Genomic DNA, 21,084 nt, shown 5'->3' with positions numbered 1-21,084 from the left:
CTCCACCCCCAGGGACAGTGGGTAGAGCCCTCTCCTTCCAGAGGGTCGTCCTCTCCCGGCCTGACCGGACTCCAGACCCTGCACTGTCACTGCCCGCTTCCCATCTGACCCCATCTCGAGTCCTATGGCTTCTCCTCCTCTGAGCTCAAAGGTTTGGCGTGCCGGTGAGCGCACTGCCCTTCTTACCGTCTTTGTCAAGGCATCCACGGGTGACGCAGAGCAGTGTCTGGTCTTTTAAGGAGGCTGAGAGGGTAGTCAAGGCTGGAGGAGGCTGAGCAGATCGCCAGGGACAGGCACATAACACCCTCAGGATGACACTGGGCCAATGGCCTGAGAGCCCAGGGTGGAGCCCCTGCTTCTGAATGGTGTTGGAGAGGGAGGCATGTGACGGGGTGGGGTGGAGCAGGAGGACAGCTTGAACTCCGCTCCCAGTGAGGCTGCCCCTGTGGAAGAGCGCCGACCATGCCCACAGGTGGAGGGGAGCCGCTCCTAAGACATGGAAATAGCAGACGAATGCAGCTGCCTTCAACCCTCAGATGGCTAAAGGTTACAGGAAGAGAGGCACCTCAGAACCAAGAATATCAGGTTAATATGACAAATAACTAACAATCCTGGAAGTAAAAATATAGCTATCTAAATAAACAAATAGAGGGTGAATCGTACACTGCTGTGGTCCTCGTGAGAACTGGGGAGCTGGCAGGCACGGAGGACCTGAGCCCACTGTGGCTCAGAGGTGCAGAGAAGGTGCCAGCAACCTTCCAGAAAGAGCTGAGACCTGGACACTGCCCAGTAAAGAAAAAATCTTAAAATCTGTTGTAGAAAGAAGGATTTCCTGTGAAGAATGCAAGTCTGATGGCAGAAGGTTGGGGAAAAGTAACTGAAATATTGGAGGACAGTCTCTGTTGTTCTGGAAGAGCGCACGATCTGAGGTGGAGGAGACACATCCAGATGCAGACGCCGGGGGGAAAGCACTGCAGGCGTGATGCAGGTGCATCTAGGGCAGCGGAGGCGGGGGAATGCAGTAACCCGGGGAGAAGCAGAAAACCCAGACAGTTTCATAAATGGAATAATTTATGAATAGTAATTTAAAAATCTACCTATCCTGGCCACCACGCTGACAGTTTAACAACTGAATTCTGCCAACTGTTTAAGAACAGTTACTCCAATTTTACACAGATGACTCCAGAGAAGATAAAAAGGAAATACCCACTCTTTATGAAACTGGGCTAATTTTGATATGAAAATGCCATATAAAGACAATATGAGAGAAGAAAAATATATATTAGCATCACACACAGAGAGACAAGACATCCTCAGGGAAATAAGAACCAATCCAACCTGGATGTACTTAAAGATCATCTTTATGATCAACTTGAATTTACCCTAGAAATGCAAAATTTACCCTAGAAATGCAAGATGACTTAACATTAGAAAGTCTATTACTGTAACTCACCATCTTAACAGACTGAAGAAGGAAAAGAGTGTGCCGTCAGAGAGAGCATCTGAGCTCCAGAGTGTGCCGTCAGAGAGAGCATCTGAGCTCCAGAGTGTGCCGTCAGAGAGAGCATCTGAGCTCCAGAGTGTGCCGTCAGAGAGAGCATCTGAGCTCCAGAGTGTGCCGTCAGAGAGAGCATCTGAGCTCCAGAGTGTGCCGTCAGAGAGAGCATCTGAGCTCCAGAGTGTGCCGTCAGAGAGAGCATCTGAGCTCCAGAGTGTGCCGTCAGAGAGAGCATCTGAGCTCCAGAGTGTGCCGTCAGAGAGAGCATCTGAGCTCCAGCAAAAGCACAACCAAGCACCAGAGTGAGAAGCAGACGGAATGAGATGAGCAACTGTGTTAATTGTGGAAGCTGGGTGATGAGTGTGTGGGGGTGCATCACACCCTGTACTCTGTGTGTGTTTGATAAAACCCAGCACTCTTCCAGACAGAAGCTCTTAGCAGACTATGCCAGTATCAGTGGTCTTGGTGCAGTAGAATAAGAAAAAGATGAAATAAAATTTCTCAGGATTGCCAAGGAAGAAAGAAAAATGTCATTATTCACAGATGAAATATTTATGTACTCAGAACACTTGTGTTGTCACTGCAGATGGTGTGGGATAGTTTGGTTATCCATAGAGAAAAAAAGGAAGTTGGATTTCCACCTCGTAGCAGATTTGAAAATCGGCTCAGATGAATTAAGACATGAATGTGAAAAGCAAATTTCAAATTTTAGAACATACAGGAGAGTACTGTTACTAACTGAAGGCCTTCTTAAGGAAGAGATAAAAATGCACAGATCATAAATGAAACGTTTGGCAAATTTGGCTATTGAAATACAAATTTCTGCATCCAAAAATCACCATAGAGTGTCAAATGAGTCATAGGCTGGAGCAGACGTTTCCACAGCATCAGCCAATAAACAGCGACCAGAATAAATAGCAACCAGAACGAGGGCGTCCCAGGTGGCGCTAGTGGTAAAAAATCCACCTGCCAATGCAGGAGACTCAAGAGACACAGTTTCGATCTGCGGGTTGGGAAGATCTCCTGGAGTAGGAAACGACAACCCGCTTCAATATTCTTGCTGGAAAATTCCATGGGCAGAGGAGTGTGGTGGGCTACAGTCCATGGGGCTGCAAAAAGTCAGACATGATTGAACAACTGAGCAGAGCAATCAGAATAAATAAAAACTTCCACAAATCAAAAAGGGAAAACAGCAGCAGGAAGATGCAGCAGGAAAGGACAAAGTGTGTAACAAGGAACTCAGGATAAGAAAGTGGGCTGAAGAGCAGACCTGTATAAACCATCATCTGTTACTCGTAGTCAGGGAAATGCAAATTAAACCCATCTCTCAGGTTAGCTGAAATTAAGAAACCTAACAGTCTCAAGTTTTAGAGAAAGTGAAAGTGAAAGATCACTCAGTCGTGTCCAACTCTTTGTAACCCCCATGAACTATACAGTCCATAGAATTCTCCAGGCCAGAATACTGGTGTGGGTAGCCTTTTCCTTCTCCAGGGCATCTTCCCAACCCAGGGATCGAACCCAGGTCTCCCACATTGCAGGCAGATTCTTTACCAGCTGAGCCACAAGGGAAGCCCCAAGTTTTAGAGAGGATGTGGAGAAATGAGGATTCCCTTGTGGTATTGGTGGGTTGATAAGAACCACTTTGGAAACTAATGTCACAGTATCTAACCCACTGTCACTCACATGAAAGTCGTTCCTGTTGTGGGTGCATGCCCTGGAAGGTCCCTGGCCAAATGCACAGACACCTGTGAGACCATGGAGGCGGCATCACACATGGTAGCGAAACCCTGGAGACCTCTTCATTGTTCATCCTCAGGAGAGTGATAAGAAGAGTGTATTCTGTCTGGGCAGCAGGACCATGAATGAATGACCTGGAATTAACTATATTAACATGGATCAGAAGCAATGTTAATCTAAAAAAAGCAAGATTCAGAATAATGCAAATCATATGATACTATTTAATTAACTTTAAAAATTTAAGTAGAGTTGATTTACAGTGTTATGTTAATTTCTGCTGTAAAGCAAAGTGACTCAGTTATACATATACATATATATTTATATATATTCTTTTTTCCATTCTTTTCCATTATGGTTTAGCATATGATACTATTTAAATAAGAATGGAAACATCCTGTTTCCAAACATACTGTGTAACAATATTGTTTATGGTATATATACAAGTAGAACTATAAAAACCTGCATGGGAATGAGTAACACCAAAGTCAGGGCTAGGTGGGTGTGGGGAGAGGAGGAATGAGACTGGGGATTTCTACTCAAGGACCTTCCTGGTACATTTTTTTTTTTTACATTAGCTTATTTTATTTTTTTCCATATTACCTTATACATTTCTGTTAGCCATGAGATAATGCAAAGCAAATGTTGAATGCTTTTATTTTTTTTAACTTTTTTTGTATTTTTAAAAATTTATTTATTTTTAATTGAAGGCTAATTGCTTTACAATATTGGTTTGATTTCTGCCATACCTCAGCATGAATTAGCCATTAGTGTACATAATGTCCCCTCCCTCTTGAATCCCCTTCCCCTTCAGCTACATTTTAATGTTTTATTTCTTAAGCTGGGAGTAGGTACACAGAGCTTTAAATATTATTCATTGTACCATTCTGAATGTTTGAAATAATAGTTTAAAATTAAATGAATACAAAAAGATAAACTAAGTTAACATTAACCAAGAGAAATCTGGTGTAATAGTAACATCAGCCAAAATAGAAGGTGAGAAAAAAACTTTAGTGAAAAGAAGAAACTACATTCCATAACAATAAAGGGAAGATGCAGTGTAAGAACACGGCCCCCCAGAGCAAAAACTGACAGAATTACAAAGAGAAATAAAAAGTCCACTCTCTTTTCAGGGATATATATTTCCAGCAAACTGAAGGATGAAGCTGATAAAAGATTAGAAAGGATCAGGAATCAGCTGATGCATACAAGAACTTGCACAACTGATAGTGGATAAAACACTCATTTGGGGGCACAGAGAACTTCTGCAGAGACTGACCACTTGTTAAGTCACTCAGGAAATCCCTACAAGTATTAAAGAACTGCTCTCCTGCAGTGAACATGCTTTTTATAAAAAGCAGGTTTTACTTATTTGTTTACAATTTGGTCACACTCTGTGACATGTGGGACCTTATTTCCCTGTCCAGGGATTGAATCTGCACCCCCTGCACTGGGACACGGCAACTTAACCACTGGACCACCAGAGAAGTCCCAGAGCACATCCTTGGCGTTACTTAAATAAATAGAAACCACCAATGAACAATCACATAAAATCGTCCCCATGTTTGAAAGCTGAGGGATTGTGTTGAAGAAGACATCACAGTGGATACTACAGAATGCTTAGAACTAAATAATAATTAGCAAAACTTACAGGATGAGTTTGAAGCAATGCTTAGAAAAAAATTTAGAATCTTAGAAGCAAGTATCAAAATAAGAAAATGACTAAAGAGAATGGCTGAAAATAAATATGTTAAATACTCATCTTAAAAATTAAGAAAAAAAAAAGGAATAATAGAGTAAACCAAAGAGAAACTGAAAGCAGGAAAAAAATTATGCTAAGAGCAGATGTTAGTGAAACAGAAAACTGACATACTAAGATAACAAAATCATAAAAAGTTCATTATCAGTAAGTGCATGGGCGTTCAGTCATGTCTGACTCTTTGCCACCCATTGAACTGCAGCCCTCTGAGGGCCACAGCTGTGTACAGATGTGTATCCTTCAGGGATGGCACCACCAGGCGTTTCTGGGTTGGTGTCTCAAAGTGTCTTGAGTGTGTGACAGGTGTCCTGGGGGCCTGTGTCAGGACAGTGATTGATCAGAAGGTCAGAGTGCATCTGAGCCTCCTGGCTTCACTTCCGAGTTCTCTCCCCCCATCGCTCTGTGAGGCAGGGGCTTTGTTTTGTCCACTGAGGAACATAAGGCCTGGAGGCTGCCTGGCACACAGCAGGCACTGTTGGCTCAGTGAAGGTAGACGCAAGTAGTCCGAAATAAAGTTCTCAAGAATCAAATCCAATTCTGTATAAAGTAGAACCTCAGAGTTAAACTGCACTTATCTCAGTAATATAATAATTTGTCAATGTAATTTCCTGATCTCTACATGTTAAAGAGAAAAATAAGCATATCAATAGATATAGAAAGATAAAACATCGACATTATGATGAAAAACATGTTATACAAAGAACTTAAAATACTAAGGACTCAAAAACAAGAAAGCAACCTAAAACAAACCCACAGCTAGGTGGGATAGCTAATATGGATGAGCTTCCTTTTTGAAGGGATAGAAATGTTCTAAAATTGACTGTGGTAGTGGTTGCATATATGTGTGAATGTACTAAAAACCATTGAACTGTACACTTTAAATGACTGATTTATATGGTATGTTAACTATATCTCTTAATTTCTTCTAAGAATACCTTAGAAGAAATGAAATAGCCCTCACAGTCAACAAAAGAGTCCAAAATGCAGTACTTGGGTGCTATCTCAAAAATGCCAGAATGATCTCTGTTCGTTTCCAAGGCAAACCATTCAATATCACAGTAATCCAAATCTATGCCCAATCTCTAATGCCGAAGAAGCTGAAGTTGAACATTTCTATGATGACCTACAAGACCTTTTAGAATTAACACCAATAAAAGATGTCCTTTTCATCATAGGGGACTGGAATGCAAAAGTAGGAAGTCAAGAGATACCTGGAGTAACAGGCAAGTTTGGCCTTGGAGTACAACATGAAGCAAGACAAAGGCTAACAGAGTTTTGCCAAGAGAACACACTGGTCACAGCAAACACCCTCTTCCAACAACACAAGAGATGACTCCACACATGGACATCACCAGATGGCCAACACTGAAATCAGATTGATTATATCCTTTGCACCCGAAGATGGAGAAGCTTTATACAGTCAGCAAAAACAAGACTGGGAGATGACTGTGGCTCACATCATGAACTCCTTATTGCCAAATGAAGACCTAAATTGAAGAAAGTAGGGAAAGCCACTAGACCATTCAGGTATGACCTAAATCAAAGTGGAAGTGACAAACAGATTCAAGGGATTAAATCTGATAGACAGAGTGCCTGAAGAACCTTGGACAGAGGTTCGTGACATTGTACAGGAGGCTGTCCATGATCAAGACCATCCCCAAGAAAAAGAAATGCAAAAAGGCAAAATGGTTGTCTGAGGAGGCCTTACAAATAACTGAGAAAGGAAGAGAAGTGAAAGGCAAAAGGGAAAAGGAAAGATATATTCATCTGAATGCAGAGTTCCAAAGAAAAGCAAGGAGAAATAAGAAAGCCTTCCTCAGTGATCAATGCAAAGAAATAGAGGAAAACATAGAATGGGAAAGACCAGAGGTCTCTTCAAGAAAATTAGAGATACCAAGGGAACATTTCAAAGATAGGCACAATAGAGGACAGAAATGGTATGGACCTAATAGAAGCAGAAGATATTAAGAAGAGTGGTAGGAATACACAGAAGAACTATATAAAAAAGATCCTCATGACCCAGATAACCACGATGGTGTGATCACTCACGTAGAGCCAGACATCCTGGAGTCCAAAGTCAAGTGGGCCTTAGGAAGAATCACATGAACAAAGCTGGTGGAAGTGATAGAATTCCACCTGAACTATTCCAAGTCCTAAGAGATGATGCTGTTAAAGTGCTGCACTCAATATGCCAGCAAATTTGGAAAACTCAGCAGTGTCCACTGGACTGAAAAAGGTCAGTTTTCATTCCAATCCCAAAGAAAGGCAATGCCAAAGAATGTTCTAACTACCACACAATTGCACTCATCTCACACATTAGCACAGTAATGCTCAAAATTCTCCAAGCGAGGCTTCAATAATATGTGAACCGTGAACCTCCAGATGTTCAAGCTGGATTTAGAAAAGGCAGAGGAACCAGAGATCATATTGCCAACATCCGTTGGAGCATCGAAAAAGCAGAATTCCAGAAAAACATCTGCTTTCTTGACTACACCAAAGCCTTTGACTGTGTGGATCACAAGACACTGTGGAACATTCTTCAAGAGATGGGAATACCAGATCAGCTTACCTGTCTCCTGAGAAATCTGTATGCAGGTCAAGGAGCAACAGTTGGAAATGGAAATGGAACAACGGACTGGTTCCAAATTGGGAAAGAAGTACATCAAGGCTGTATATTGTCACCCTGCTTATTTAACTTATATGCAGAGCATATCATGGGAAATGCTGGGCTGGATGAAGCACCAGCTGGAATCAAGTTTGCTGGGAAAAATATCAATAACCTCAGATATGCAGATGACACCATCCTTATGGCAGAAAGCAAAGAGGCACTAAAGAGCCTCTTGATAAAAGTGAAAGAGGAGGGTGAAAAAGTTGACTTAAAACTCAACATTCAAAAAACAAAGATCATGGCATCCAGTCCCATCACTTCATGGCAAACAGATGGGGAAACAATGGCAACAGTGACAGACTTTATTTTCTTGTGTTCCAAAATCACTGCAGATTGTGACTAAAGTCATGAAATTAAAAGACGCTTACTCCTTGGAAGAAAAGCTATGACCAACCTAGATAGCATATTAAAAAGCAGAGATATTACCTTGCTGACAAAGGTCCTTCTAGTCAAAGCTATGGTTTTTCCAGTAGTTCTGTATGGATATGAGAGTTGGACCATAAAGAAGGCTGAGTGCTGAAGAATTGATGCTTTTGAACTGTGGTGTTGGAGAAGACTCTTGAGAGTCCCTTGGACTGCAAGGAGATCCAACGAGTCCATCCTAAAGGAAATCAGTCCTGAATATTCATTGGAAGGACTGAAGCTGAAGCTCCAATACATTGGCCACCTGATGTGAAGAAGTGACTCGTTGGAAAAGACCCTTGTACTGGGAAAGGTTGAAGGCAGGAGGAGAAGGGGATACCTGTATGAGATGGTTGGATGGCATCACCGACTCGATGGACATGAATTTGAGCGAGCTCCAGGAGTTGGTGATGGACAGGCATGCTGCAGTTCAAGGGGTCGCAAAGAATTGGACACGACTGAGTGACTGAATGAACTATATCTAAATAAAACTGTTATTTTAGAACGACCATAGCAAACATTGCAGATAAAAGATTGTTGATGGTGAATTTCATGTGCAACTTGACTGGACCATGGGGTGCCTAGATTGAACACTATTTCTGGGTGTGTCTATGACGGTGTTTCTGGATGACAGGAACATTTGAATTGGAGGACTGAGAAAGCAGATGTGGGGGCTTCGTCTAGTCCACTGAAGGCTTGAGTAGAGCAAAGGGCTGAGTGAGGGAGAGTCCATTCTTGCTGCCCAAATATGTTTGAGCTGGGGCATTCAGTTTCTCTTGCCCTTGGACTCAGATTTGGGCTGAAACTTACACTGTCATCTCTCCCAGTCAGCTGTGGGTCTTGGGACTTACTCTCCATAATCACAAGATAAGGTATACCCAGACATCTCCTATTGCTTCTGATTCTCTGGAGAACTCAGACTAATACCGGTTGAAAGCATTATGACTAAAGAAAAACCAAGGGTAGCTAGTATTCAGGCAGTTGAAGTCAATGTAATAAGAAAAAGGAAGAGGTAGGAGGACTGGAAAGGAATAGACAAATGATGTGATTACATAGAAACCCAGAGAATCAGTTAGAAATAATAAAGGAATTCACCAGTGCTGCTGAACACAAGAGGAGCATTCAAAAGATAGAGCTTTTCTATATACCTGTATCACTAAATTAGAATATTCAATTAAAATGAAAGATTTCACTTACAGTAGTTATAAAAGCTATGAGTTACCCAGAAATAAATCCACAAGAAATATGCAAGACTTTTACATGTGAAATTATAACGTGTTATTAAAAGAGCTGAAGAACTGAAAACAAATGTTTTTAAATGGGAAGCCTCACTGTTGTAAAGGGATCAGTTCTCCCTAATTTAATCAGTGATTCAAATCCCAACAGGACTTCTCTTGGAATTCAGCATGTTGATTCTATGGGACAGTAAATATCCAAGAATAGCAAAGACAATTCAAGGTGGAGTGATTTGCCCCACTGTGTATCAAGACTTACTATAGAGCTACCATAATGAAGATTTTAACGTCTAAAGACAAAGTATCAGAGAACAGACTAGGAAGCCCAGAAACATGCCCAGGCTTTTGTAGGAAGTTGGTCATATTAAAAAGACGGTGTTTAAATCAATGGGGGATGGGTGGGGTGGGCGGTAGGGGTGGAATGGTCAAAAAACGAGCCTTCTGTGTGGGAGAAAAGTCGATCTTCATCCCCATGGTAGCCAGAATGTAACCACTCCAACAAAAACTCCAGTTGGATTAGAGATCTAAAAACCAAATTTTAAAATGATTCAAAGAAAATGTAGGAAAATTCGTCATGACCTTGGGATGGAGAGGGACTTCTTAAGAGGCAAAAAGCAGAAACCATAAGGGAAAGAGTGATATATTTGACTTCATTAAACTTTTTAATAATTCAACAAATTAGTTAAAAGCAAAAGGACACAAGCAGATTTCTCCAGCAGACATTGGAGATAGAGGACTAGTATACACAAGACTCACTTTATTTCTTTTTTAAATTAATTTATTTATTTTAATTGGAAAAAAAAGAATATACATATGGAAGTCAGTAAGAAAAGATGAGTCACGAGAAATACAAGCCGAAGAGTTGAAAGGGCCACAGAAAGGAGATGTGAGCAGAGGTCCCACCTGACTGGCTGCCTCTTCACCCTGCAGGCTGGGGGCTATCAAAGGGTGTGACGGTGCTCAGTTTAGGACGAGGGTGTGAGGAAGACACAGCCTGAGTTGTTGATGGGACAGTAATTTGGGATAAGCGCTTTGGAAACATTTAGTTAAGTCAAGAGTGTGCAGAACCTATGATCCAGCAGGCCTAGTTCTATACAAACTTCATGTACACAGTGGGGCACACTGGCAAAACCTCAAAGTGCCAGTCAGGAAGATGGGTGAACGTGTGGAAGGGCCCTATGCGGCACTTTCCCAGAACAGTGGGCTTAAGTGTCCACATGGGTCAACTTCAAGGATGCAACAGTAAATGAACAGGATGGTGTATGTAGTCTGACACTGTTCTCTGCATGTTTAGAGCACACATGGTATATTTTGTGTGTGTACATGTGTGTTGTGTAGATGGGAATGCACCCCAGATTCGTGATTGTGGTTGCCTGTCAAGGGTCATCATGGGTGGTGGGACCTGATGCAAATATGACAAACTGTCAGCAGTCTCCATCTTGAGTGGTGGACGCATGAAAGTCTGTTATCTTATCCCCTTGCACTTTTCCAAAATACAATTGAAAACGAGACCTGTTTCCTGATGGGGCAAGGATTGCGTGTAGCTGCCTTCATAGCCTGGACCCACTGGACTGAGGGAGGTGGCTGCTGGGAGGGTCAGAGGCCGCAGCTGCTGTCTGGCCTTGAGAGCTCACGCCGCCCCTGAGCCCTGGGCTCCTCACCTGTGCAGCAGTGGCCTGGCAGCTGGGGACACGGGAAGCCCACCGGGCGGACCCCATGCAGCCCAGGGCAGGTCTCCTCGCCCTTGCTCGCCTTCTCTCCAGAGAGCTCCCTTTCCATTCTGGGCGGAGACTCAGCCCAGCAGCCATAACGGCCCTTCTGGAAGTTTCTTTGGAGGCCCCTGGGCTACCTTGAGTGTCATCCAAGAACCTGTGTGTGCACACGCGTGTGCCCTGGGCTCAGCCGTCTCTCCCTGGGCATGCGTGTGGGCGCCGGTGGCTGTGGACGTGCCTGGGTGCTCTCCCTGCCTTCCTCTGCAGATCTTGACCGGGGAGGACTGGAACGCGGTGATGTACCACGGGATCGAATCGCAAGGTGGAGTTAGCAAAGGCATGTTCTCGTCCGTGTACTTCATTGTCCTGACGCTGTTTGGGAACTGTATCCTCTGTGGGCTGGGTGAGGGGGTAGGTGCCTCCTGGGTCCCTCTCCTCCTCCCCCACCACGGTGGGGTAGGAAGGGAGGACTTGGGGAAAGACTTGGGCTTTGAGCCTGAGGGCAGCTGTTTGTTTTGTTTTCACTTTAATTTAAATTAATAATTAGGTCTTGGCACCAAGCTTTTAAAAAACCTCTCCCTGGTAGAAATGAATCTGCAGGGAAGCACAAGGCAAGGTCTTGTGTGGCGGACGCTCCTCAGGCTTGTGTCTGGAGTCGGGTGGGGGTTCTGCAGGGTCAGGGCAAGCCCAGCTGGGGAGGCTCTGCAGCGGGTGCCCCCATCCTGCCTGACTGGAGTGTTTCCCTGTGACTGGACCCCAAGGGGCATGACCTTCATCCTGCTCTCTGGGCGTGGCGAGGCTTCTGGGTCACCCACAGCTGTGGTCAATGCCAGGAAGCAGCAGCTGACCTCAGTGTGCTGTCTCATGGGCCTGCTGCAGCCCTGCATAGGTTGGTCCATGAGGCGGAACCCTGGGGTGTGTTTCCCCCTGAGTTCCAGGGTATTAATACCTCCTTGCCTGACAGGGGGGCCCGAGCTACAAGGTCACCTACCCAGAGATTTGCATCAAGGAGGCTAGGGGGCCGCCGCCTAGCAGCTGGGCTGGGCTGTGTCTGATGGGGGCTTACATGGCTGGAGGGTTGGGGGATCGGGGGACACCAAGGAAGGAGGCAAGGCTGGCCAGGACCTGGGGAGATGGGCCCCTGTGTTGCATGGAGGGAGCCATGGCCTGACCCTGGGGAGGCTGGGGCATAGACGTCCTTCCTTAGCTGGAGCCACCAGACACCCTGCTGAACGTCTTCCTGGCCATCGCCGTGGACAACCTCGCCAATGCTCAGGAGCTGACCAAGGTACGCACCTGCAGCCCAGGGATGGGTGGATGGGGGTCAATCCACGTCACTCTGGAGAGGCTGCAACGTCGTGAGGGGGGCCAGGTCCTGCTTTAGGAATGTGTGGCCGCTGTCCAGGGGCTCTCCTCAAGTCCTGGACATGCAGGGGTGTGGGGGCACTGAAGAGGCAGGGGGCACCATGCCAGGAAGGGGGGTGACCGTGAGGGCCACTTCTGGTAGGTCAAAACCTGGGAAGGATGACCAGAAAAACAGGAAGTGGTGTGGGAGCAGGAGGTGGCCCACAGGAGATGCAACCCACAGGCAGACCTGGATGATGGGGATGCGGGCTGCCCTGGTCTCAGGATTGAAGGGCACTGTGGCTTCAGTGTGTGAAGTGGGGGCCGTGTCCTCTCAGAGTGAGAGCCATCATGAGGTGGGCCCTAGGGGACATCTGGTCTGAACACCCTAAAGGGCAGTGAGGGGACCCTGTGGTCATCTCTGGGTGGTGAGGACAGCCTGTGGTCATCCCCGGGAGGGGAGGGTCCCCTATGTTCATCCCCAGATGGTGAGGGGACCCTGTGATCCTCTCTGGGAGGTGAGGGGGCCCGTGCGTTTGGTTTCCTGTGTGGATGGCTGAGCTCGAGTGGCTCTTGTGTGGTGCTGCCCTTGGATTCTGGGCCAGGCTGGTGGCTGGAGGAGCAGCTGGTGTCTGTTCCCAGCACGTCCACACCCAGCGGGATGGCTTTCTGTCAAGGCTGTGCCCTGCGGGAGCCAGCTGATAGTCATCTCGCATCCCTGAGCCTGTGGGGGATGTGATCACACATGTCTCCCCGTGGCGTCCCTCCAGATGACGCAGCCCCCTGCCGGGTTACTCTCATGCCGTCTGTCCCGGACGGTGCAGGCCGCCCGCCGTTTCAGCCTTGGGCTGGCGCTTTGACAAGCCTGGCTGCTGGCCCGGAGGGGCTGTGGACCGGAGGCCTGAGGACGCTCTGACCCTCACAGGCACGCACGTGCTGTCTGTGCGCGTGTGCCTGGGTGCACACCTGTGCGTCTGTCTGTACACTCGCCCCCACTGTCCCCGACAGCCTTCCGCTTGTGTTGCACCCACTCAGTCCTGCACATCCAAAGGCTCTTAACACTGTCCCTGCTCTGGGCTTGACTTGGGTTTCCCCTGGGGAAGCTGGGCTCTGGACGTCTCTGCAGGCTGCAGAGACTCTGGTTCCCACGTGCTCCTGGCAGCGCACGCTGTGCAGGGGCCCAACCTCCCCACCTGGTGGGGAAGAATGTTCCCCCAGGGGCTCATGGGTGCGCCCGCCTCTGCCTCCGCTCAACTGGGCTGGGCTGTGCCTGTGGGTCTGGACCCCTCCCTTCCTCTGAGGCTCAGGAATCCCCCCGGCCTGCCTATTCCTGCTGTAGTCAGTTGCTGGACTGAATCTCGCAATCCAGGAGCGGCTGGAGAGTGGCCCAAGCCCCTGGCTGGGGGGACCGGTGCAGCCGCAGAGCACTTCTGGTGTCAGGATTTCTGGAGCCACGTGAACCAGGGGTGCCCAGTAGCCTTGGTGATCTGGCACCAGCTGTCCTGAGCTTGAGGTCAAAGTTCTCACTGCCCCTTCAAGGTTGTCAGTGGGAGGACATACTGACAGGTCATGTCCTAGGGTCCTGTCTCCATGCCCAGACACCCTGGGTGGTGGCCCGTTTGGACAAACTGCCCCAATTCAGGGATTTCCTCCCTTTTGGAGGTGGAAGTGGAGGCCTGTTTGTGTCAGGCTCTGGGCACTCCTGGGCTGGCCAAGGGTCCCAAAGAGCGGGGTTGGTGCTCCCTGCTTCATATTCCCACTAATACACGGTGGTGTCACTTGTTTTTTGAAGTGGAAATAAACTCATGTCAAGTTTGTAGAACACCCACTGGAGTGACTTGAGGGCCATAAACCAGGATGGAGCCCGGAGCTGGAGGAGGGGCGTCCCTCGGGGGCTTCGTGGTAGGTCTAGTTCTGCCGCCCCCTGGGGCCTGAAGCTGGAAGCTCTCTTCTCTATGGTGGGAAATGTACAGGCAGCTCACAGGGGCTTAGTTGCCATTACTATGCCCCTAAAAGCAAATTTAAGGATGTTTGGGATGTGTTGGGAATGCCAGCTTCCAGAGGAGCCAGGTGGGCCTGGGGTTGGGGTAATGGGGGATATAAGGGTGGTCCCAGTGATGTAGCTGGACCACACGGAGACTGGTGGGCCTGTAGACTCAGCCTAGAGCTCTTTATCTAGATCTGAGGAGCAGAGCATTTTGGTTTTGCCTGGTGACGTGGGCTTGGGGCTGGAGGGTCCGTCTCCCCCCGAGTGGAGGGGCAGAGGTGGGGCAAGGCGTCTGCAGAGGTATCACATGCCAGCCCAGAGGCAGAGAGCCTTGGGACTCTTCCCCAGGAGCTCAGGGAGGAATGGAACCCATGACCAGGCACAGTCACCGCCGGGGACCAGTGGTCAGATGTGACCCAGTAGGTCTGGGCGGAGAAGCTCTGAGGTCGTGAGGTGGCCCTGCTAGACACTCCTGGGGAGGGCTCCTGTGGGCGGTGCTGCGGGGCACCCAGACTCAGGGTGGCCAGCTGTCCCGTGCGCTGGCTCACTGGCCTGGGGCAGAGATGGACTTCGTTCCAGTGTGACAACTGCTGGGGGGAGGCAGGAGGGGGCAGGTGGGAATAGAGAGGTGGGTTGCATTTCAAAGGAATGAGACTGACATGCAGGAATATGCTCCTGGGCTGGGGCTCCAGAGCGGTACTGTCAGCGGTGAGCGCGCTGTGAAGGGCGCTGACTGCGGACTGTCGCCTGCAGAGATGGGCATAGCAGGGGCGTCTGGAGCCTGCATGGGTCGTGCTGAGGCAGGAGCCAGCTGCCTTGCCTATGGCTTAGGGGGCGGAAGGACTCAGAGGCTCTAGGATGAAGAGCTGGTGGCATGAGAGGAGGTCAGGTGGGGCCAAGGCTTCTGTGGAGCCTCAGAGTAGACACCGCACTCACAGGCTAGCTACACTTTTCTGTCTGTCCAAACAGGACGAAGAGGAGATGGAAGAAGCAGCCAATCAGAAGCTTGCTCTGCAAAAGGCCAAAGAAGTGGCTGAAGTCAGCCCCATGTCTGCCGCGAACATCTCCATTGCCGCGTAAGGTTCTAGGAGTGGGTTATGGGGTGGTGGCAGGGCTGCTGCAGAGCCCAGCTCCTCCTGGGGCTTCTAGAGAGGGGCCCTTGCCTTGACTGGAGCTTCTTAGGACATAGCCCTCCCCAGCAGCTGAGATGGGGGGAGTGGTTCTCCTCCCCGGCAGGGGCCTTTGAGCAAAGAGACCACGAGGTAGAGCCTCTGGCTTCTCCCTGCTGGGATGAGAGCAAGGGGTGGCAGTGCTGTGGGTGGGAGTGGCCTGCTGAAGGCGGTCCCTCTGGACAGTCTTGGTCGGCTCCAAGGAATTAGTATGTCTGACTTAGGCTCAGTTTTTCAGAAATGTGTTTTGTGAGGCAAAAGATTCAACATGGTACTTCAGCAGCCCAAGAGTCTTAATGCAGTTTCCAAAAGTATCTTTGAGTTTTTGGTGTTGGGACAGAGGTCAAGAGGTGGCCCCTCTGATGAGAGGAGGTCAGGTGGGGCTGAGACTTCTGTGGAGCCTCCAGGCACGTTGCAGGAGCACTGCTGCTGTGCTATGGACTTCAGAGTTGGGGCAGAGCACCCAGGCCAGGGCCAAAAACTGCAGTGGCTGGGGGAGGTTGGCTCCTGGGAAGGAGGCGGGACAGTCTGGCCCAGTGTCTGGTCATTGGGTGACCGCGAGAGAGCACAGAGGGGCTTGGGGCCAGACTGAGTCCACCTGGAGCTGCCAGTCTTGCGTCCAGCCCCACACTCACCACCCCACGGCCCCTCCGGCTCCTGGTGCAGATCCCGCCCTCGCTCTGCAGCTGCGCCCCTCTGCTGTGCTGACTGAGGTCAGAGTGCCAGGAGAAGCCTCAGGCCCTTCCGGGGTGATGCGGGCGTCAGTGCTGAGTACTCTGGTGGGGGATGAGTCTGTGCAAGTGTGTACATGCATGGGTGAGGGTCATCTTAGCAGCTTGGTCTCACCTGGATGTCACAGGGCCATGACCTGTTTTCTAGGAGGGCGTTTGCAGAGGTCCTGTCTCTAAGGTGACCAGAAAGTGGTGGTCTATGGGGGAGAAGAAGCAAAGGGAGGTCCCAGGCCCTGGGAGTGAAGGCAGGGGGCCAGGGGCCTGCAGAGAGCCAGGCAGGACACAGCTGCCACCACTCTGCCAGCTGCTGGAGCCTTGGTGCCCAGCAGTCCTGGAGTCTTGTTTTTTGGCCAGTGTACCGGCTCTGTCTGCTTGGTCCTGGGCTTAAAGTGACCCTGGTGACTTCCTGTCATAGCCTCTTCTCCCAAACTGTGTAAGCTGCTGGCAGTCTGCATGGAGGATGTGGTGGTGGCTGGCCAAGTTTATTCACGTGGGCCTTGTGTGGTTTCTGTGTACCGTTTGCCTTCCTGCTGTTCTGGAGGGGAGTGCGATGTCCTGTGTCCCCTGCTGCTGGCCAGCGCTGCCCGCTCCTTGGGAATGTGCGGCAGGGCATCCACCCCCACCTGGGCAGAGACCCCAGAGAGGAGGGGTCCCTGGCACAGCCACAGGGAGCTTGTCTGGACACCAGAAAGGGAGGGCTGGACGCCCTTCCTGTTTCTCTGCCCGCCCTGTTCAGGACGCTGCTGCGCAGGAATCAGGCTGTGGACCTCCGGCCCCAGGGCCTGGGGACACGTGGTGCTCCCCTCACAGCAGGCCCCGAGCTCCACACTGCGGCCAGCCTGGGGTGTGTCCAGGTGCTGGCCCCTGGGTCTTCCTGTGGGTCCTGCAGGCCCACCCAGAATGCAGCTTTGGGTCCTCAGCCCACCTCTGGTGCACGTGCAGGGGCTCTGATGTGACCCCTGAGGTCCCAATTCCTGGAGGAGGTCGGGCCCCAGGCATGGGGGTGGGGGTGAGGCCTTTGTGCGTGGCTGTTCACTATCCTCCATCAGCTGAGGTGTCTGAGGGTGGGGCCTCCCTGAGATGGCTGTTCCTGCGTCCGTCTGTCCATCTGCCTGGCTCCCTGCTCCGCTGGCAGCACCAGCCTCTCACGGTCGCTTCTCTGTCTGAGCTGCTGAGGTAGGGGGACAGGGTGTTCCCACCCAAACCTGCTCCCCGAGCTGTGCTGTGTGGCTCGTGAGACAGGGCCTGCCGAGATGTGCTCTGTGGGCCTCGGATGCTCGGGGCAGCTTTAGTGTCTCTGATGTTTGAGGGGCTCCGTGGACCTTGCCTGAGACTCTGCGCCAGCCCCTCCTGAGGGGGGTGCCCGAGTCCCTGGAGCCCCCTTGGGGACCCCGGTGTGTGTGGCTGCAGGGGACAGTCTTCTCAAGCTCCTTGGAGTGGGGACACTCAGGCTGATGAGGTCGTCCGAGCTCTCGGCTGCATCAGCCTCAGGAGCACTGGTGCCCACGGCCCCTCCTGCACACATGTTCACACTCACACCACTCTTGATGTTCACAGTCTTAGTCACACTCACAGGCTCACACACTGGTCATGTACTGCTTTGCTCAGTCTCTTGGACACACGTGCCTCTTTGCATGCAGGGTCAGCAGGCAGGTGAGTAGTTTTGAGCTTCTCATGTATTTGTCGACTCAGCCTTGAGTAGGCAGAGTTGGGTACCCATCCGGTCCTCCCCTGGGGAAGCCACCTTGAAGGGAAATGACTGTAAAGAGATCTCTGGTTTCTCTCTATTGATTTTGGAAAAGCTTCCAGAAAGACACTCAAGGGAAGGTGGGCTGGTGATGGAACCTCTTTGCACCTGGGAAGGGTGGTGCTGAGTGGGAGACAATGACTTAGAGCCTGGGCAGCCTTGGCTGGGGGTCGAGCATGGTGGTCAGGAACCAGGGCCCAGGCAAGGCCGCAAGCAGGTAAGGCCCCTGTGTCAGCCATCTCTGCTCCGTCTTGAAGGGGTTAGCGGTCCCCAGCGTCGGGGGATTTTGAGGCACCAGGTCCGACAGAGGAGGGCTGTTGAGAATTGCAGGGCAAGAGGTGCCTGCTCTTTCCAGCCCTGCTGCCCTTCCAGGGGCAGTGGGCACAGAGCTGGGTTGGTCGGCTCAAGCTAACCTTCCTGCCCTCCAGCCGTGGGCGTTGCTGCTCTGCTGGATGTGCGCTCTCTCAACTTCTCCTTTATCCCGAGGTCTCGGCTGGTGTCGTTCTGACAGAAGCGTCCCTGGCCTCCTGCTTGGATGCACGCTGAGCCTCTGTCCTGACCCGATGCGGCTCATGCGTGTTCTGGCATCTCTTAGAACTCTCTCTGGTGTTCTCACTTTTGTTCTGTTTTGTTTTTTGCATGTGCAGTTTTGTAAAGCAAACTCGAGGTACTGTATCTCGCAGCTCATCTGTCTCCAGCGTAAACTCACCGTGAGTCTCTCTGCTACAATTTCCATCTGTGGCTTCATGATAACTACACGCCAGCACCTTCGCCCCTAACTCTGCTTTCCCACTTCAAGTCATTCGCTTCAGGGGGCAGCTCCAGGACCACCTCCCGCTGCCCCGCTGGGGACACAGGCACACTTCCTGGCGCCCTCACATCCTGCTCAGCCTGCTGTTGGGATCAGGCTCTCTGAGCTCAGCCCCTCCTCCTCTCCTGGTCTGTCCTCTCTGCTATCTGTCCCTGTGCTGTCACTCTCGCATCTTGAGCAGGTCTGCTTTTCCTGAGGTGACCACCACGGGGAGCCGCTGGGCTGTCTCCTTGCAGCTCCTGTGAAGTAGAGGGTCCTCAGGGACTCAGGGCATTTGTGGGGCCCTCCTACTCCAGCCTGCCTTACCTGGGAGAGGACGTCTCTGTGATCCTTAGGAAGTCTTGTTCTAGTGAGAGCAGAGCTGCTGCCTGTTTGCAAGGCTGCAGAGACAGGCAGAGCCTGAGGTGGGGCCACAGGAGCACCGGGGTGGCCCTGCTGGGGGTGACACCAGTCTGACTGTCCCCAGGGGCTTCCTCCTGCATGTGAGAAGTCCCTGGGGATGGCCGGGTGCCCTCTCTGCGTCCTGGTGCTGACTGGCGCTCCTGCGGTCCCTGAGCCCCATCGCCCTGTTGCTGGGCCAGCACAGAGCTGGGCTTGGTGCAGCCACAAGAATGCAGAGCTGCTGGTTGTTGGGCCCCTAATGTCCACAGAGTAAGGGGTTGTACTTGGGCTGCTTCTGCTTGTCACAGCTACGGGTGACTGAGGGGTGATGACTTTTTCAGCGCAGAGACCTCAAAGCAGGGCCATGCCATGGAGGCTCCTTCTGAGTCCTGTCAGCACGTGGCTGAACCCAGCTCTGCGGGCAAGCTGGGCTGGAACGTGGTAGGGCGGCTCCTCCCTGGACCTCCTTCAGTGAGGCCTTTGCCTTGGGCTGAGCCGCCTGCCACTCTGCGCGGTGGGTCTCTCACACATCCTGAGCTGCTTGGGAACTGGGTGGAGAGGCATGGGCTGCGAGGCGAGCATTGGTCACAGCGCACCATGCGCCGGGCAGAGCAGACACAGAGAGGCCCGCAGGCGGGGACACCTCAGCCAGGCTCAGACCCAGAGACATGTCCAGAGAAGCAGCCATGCTGCATCCTGGGGGGGCATAGGTAGTCCCAAGGGGCGGAGGCCCGGAGTGGCAGCAATCCAGCGGGAGCGGGGCTGGGAAGTTATGCAGGGAGCCTGGACGCACTCTCTAGTCCAGCAGGCAGCCCGCCTCTTCGTGGGCTTGAGCTGGTTCCTGGGTGGGACAGAGCTGTGTCTGAGGGTAAGGCTGAGGGCAGAGCCGTTCCTCCTGAGCCACCATGTGTCCCCATCATCTTTACTGCCTGCCTGTTTGTGTTCTGGCAGACGGCACGGGTCCCAGGGTATGGCTCAGAGTCCGAGTCTGTCTCCGGCTGGTGGGCTGATGAGGAGGCCTGACCAGTGACTGGCTGTCAGCTCTCATGGCCTCCGGCACATGGGGAACTCCCCCTAGTGGCTGTTGTCCACTGTACAAGGTTCAGTCTTGTTCAGAGTCTGACCCTTTGTTTTGATGCCAGCTGGGGATGGGGAGGTCCCCTGGGGCTCTGGGTTGAAGCCAGAGAAAGATAAGGTGGGTGAGGTGACCTCGGGAATGGGGCAGCAGGTCAGGGCTTGGGGTGGCAGCTAAAGGTGTGGGTTGGCAGATGGCCGGAGAGGCCAGCAGTTGTCCCTCATGTGTCTCCTGCCTGCCCTCCTGCTGGGCCCCCAGGGACAGACATCAGGCTCTGCTGCTCTCATCCTTCCGAGGTGCTCCCCTGGAAATGGCTCCCCACCCTGAGCCTGGACTAGCCCTACAAAGGGCAGGACTAGTGTGGTGCTCAGTGGCCGCAGCCCAGAGCCGGGGCTGGGGCCTGTCCAGCCCGGCCCTCCAGGCCCATGGGTTGTGGCTCTCGGCTGTGCCGTCAGCGCAGCTGGAGCCTGGCTCACATCTCCTTTAGACACTCTTCCTCTTGTCCTTGCATGCGTTCGGTCCTGGCTCCGTCAGTGACTTGCTGTGGACCCTGTGGGTCACAGCTCTGTGCTAAGTGTGCCATGGGGACAAGAGGTGGGTGTGAGGGCTGGCGGAGGTGGCCAGATGCCACCTGATCCAGATGCCCTGGCCATCCTTGTCCTGTGCTGCCCCTGCTGCCCCAGGGGGTTCCAGGAACCTCCAGAGGAGAAGGGCAGGACTGGCCTCTGAGGCAGTTTCCACTTGGCCAAGGTGGTGTTGGGGTCACCAACTCTGGGGTCTTGTCTAGTGAAAACTTCAGAATGCAAAGGGCTCCCATACACCCTGGGCTGT

General features: G+C 51.1%; 1 protein-coding gene across 9 annotated transcripts in view; it reads left to right on the top strand.

Moving 5' to 3' along the window:
• CACNA1B (calcium voltage-gated channel subunit alpha1 B) overlaps window positions 1-21,084 on the top strand; it is a 205,670-nt gene that overhangs the window by 100,962 nt on the left and 83,624 nt on the right. For all 9 annotated transcript variants that reach the window (XM_043917715.1, XM_043917716.1, XM_043917713.1 and 6 more), the window contains 3 exons: window positions 11,276-11,393; window positions 12,229-12,296; window positions 15,309-15,415. In XM_043917715.1, coding sequence (XP_043773650.1) covers window positions 11,276-11,393; window positions 12,229-12,296; window positions 15,309-15,415 — 293 coding nt within the window. The remainder of the gene's footprint in view (window positions 1-11,275; window positions 11,394-12,228; window positions 12,297-15,308; window positions 15,416-21,084) is intronic.

This window comes from Cervus elaphus, chromosome 11 (genome assembly GCF_910594005.1).
Source record: "Cervus elaphus chromosome 11, mCerEla1.1, whole genome shotgun sequence".
NCBI classification, from domain to species: domain Eukaryota; kingdom Metazoa; phylum Chordata; class Mammalia; order Artiodactyla; family Cervidae; genus Cervus; species Cervus elaphus.
Note: the sequence above shows the minus strand (reverse complement) of the source record. Positions and strands in the feature narration are given on the sequence as shown.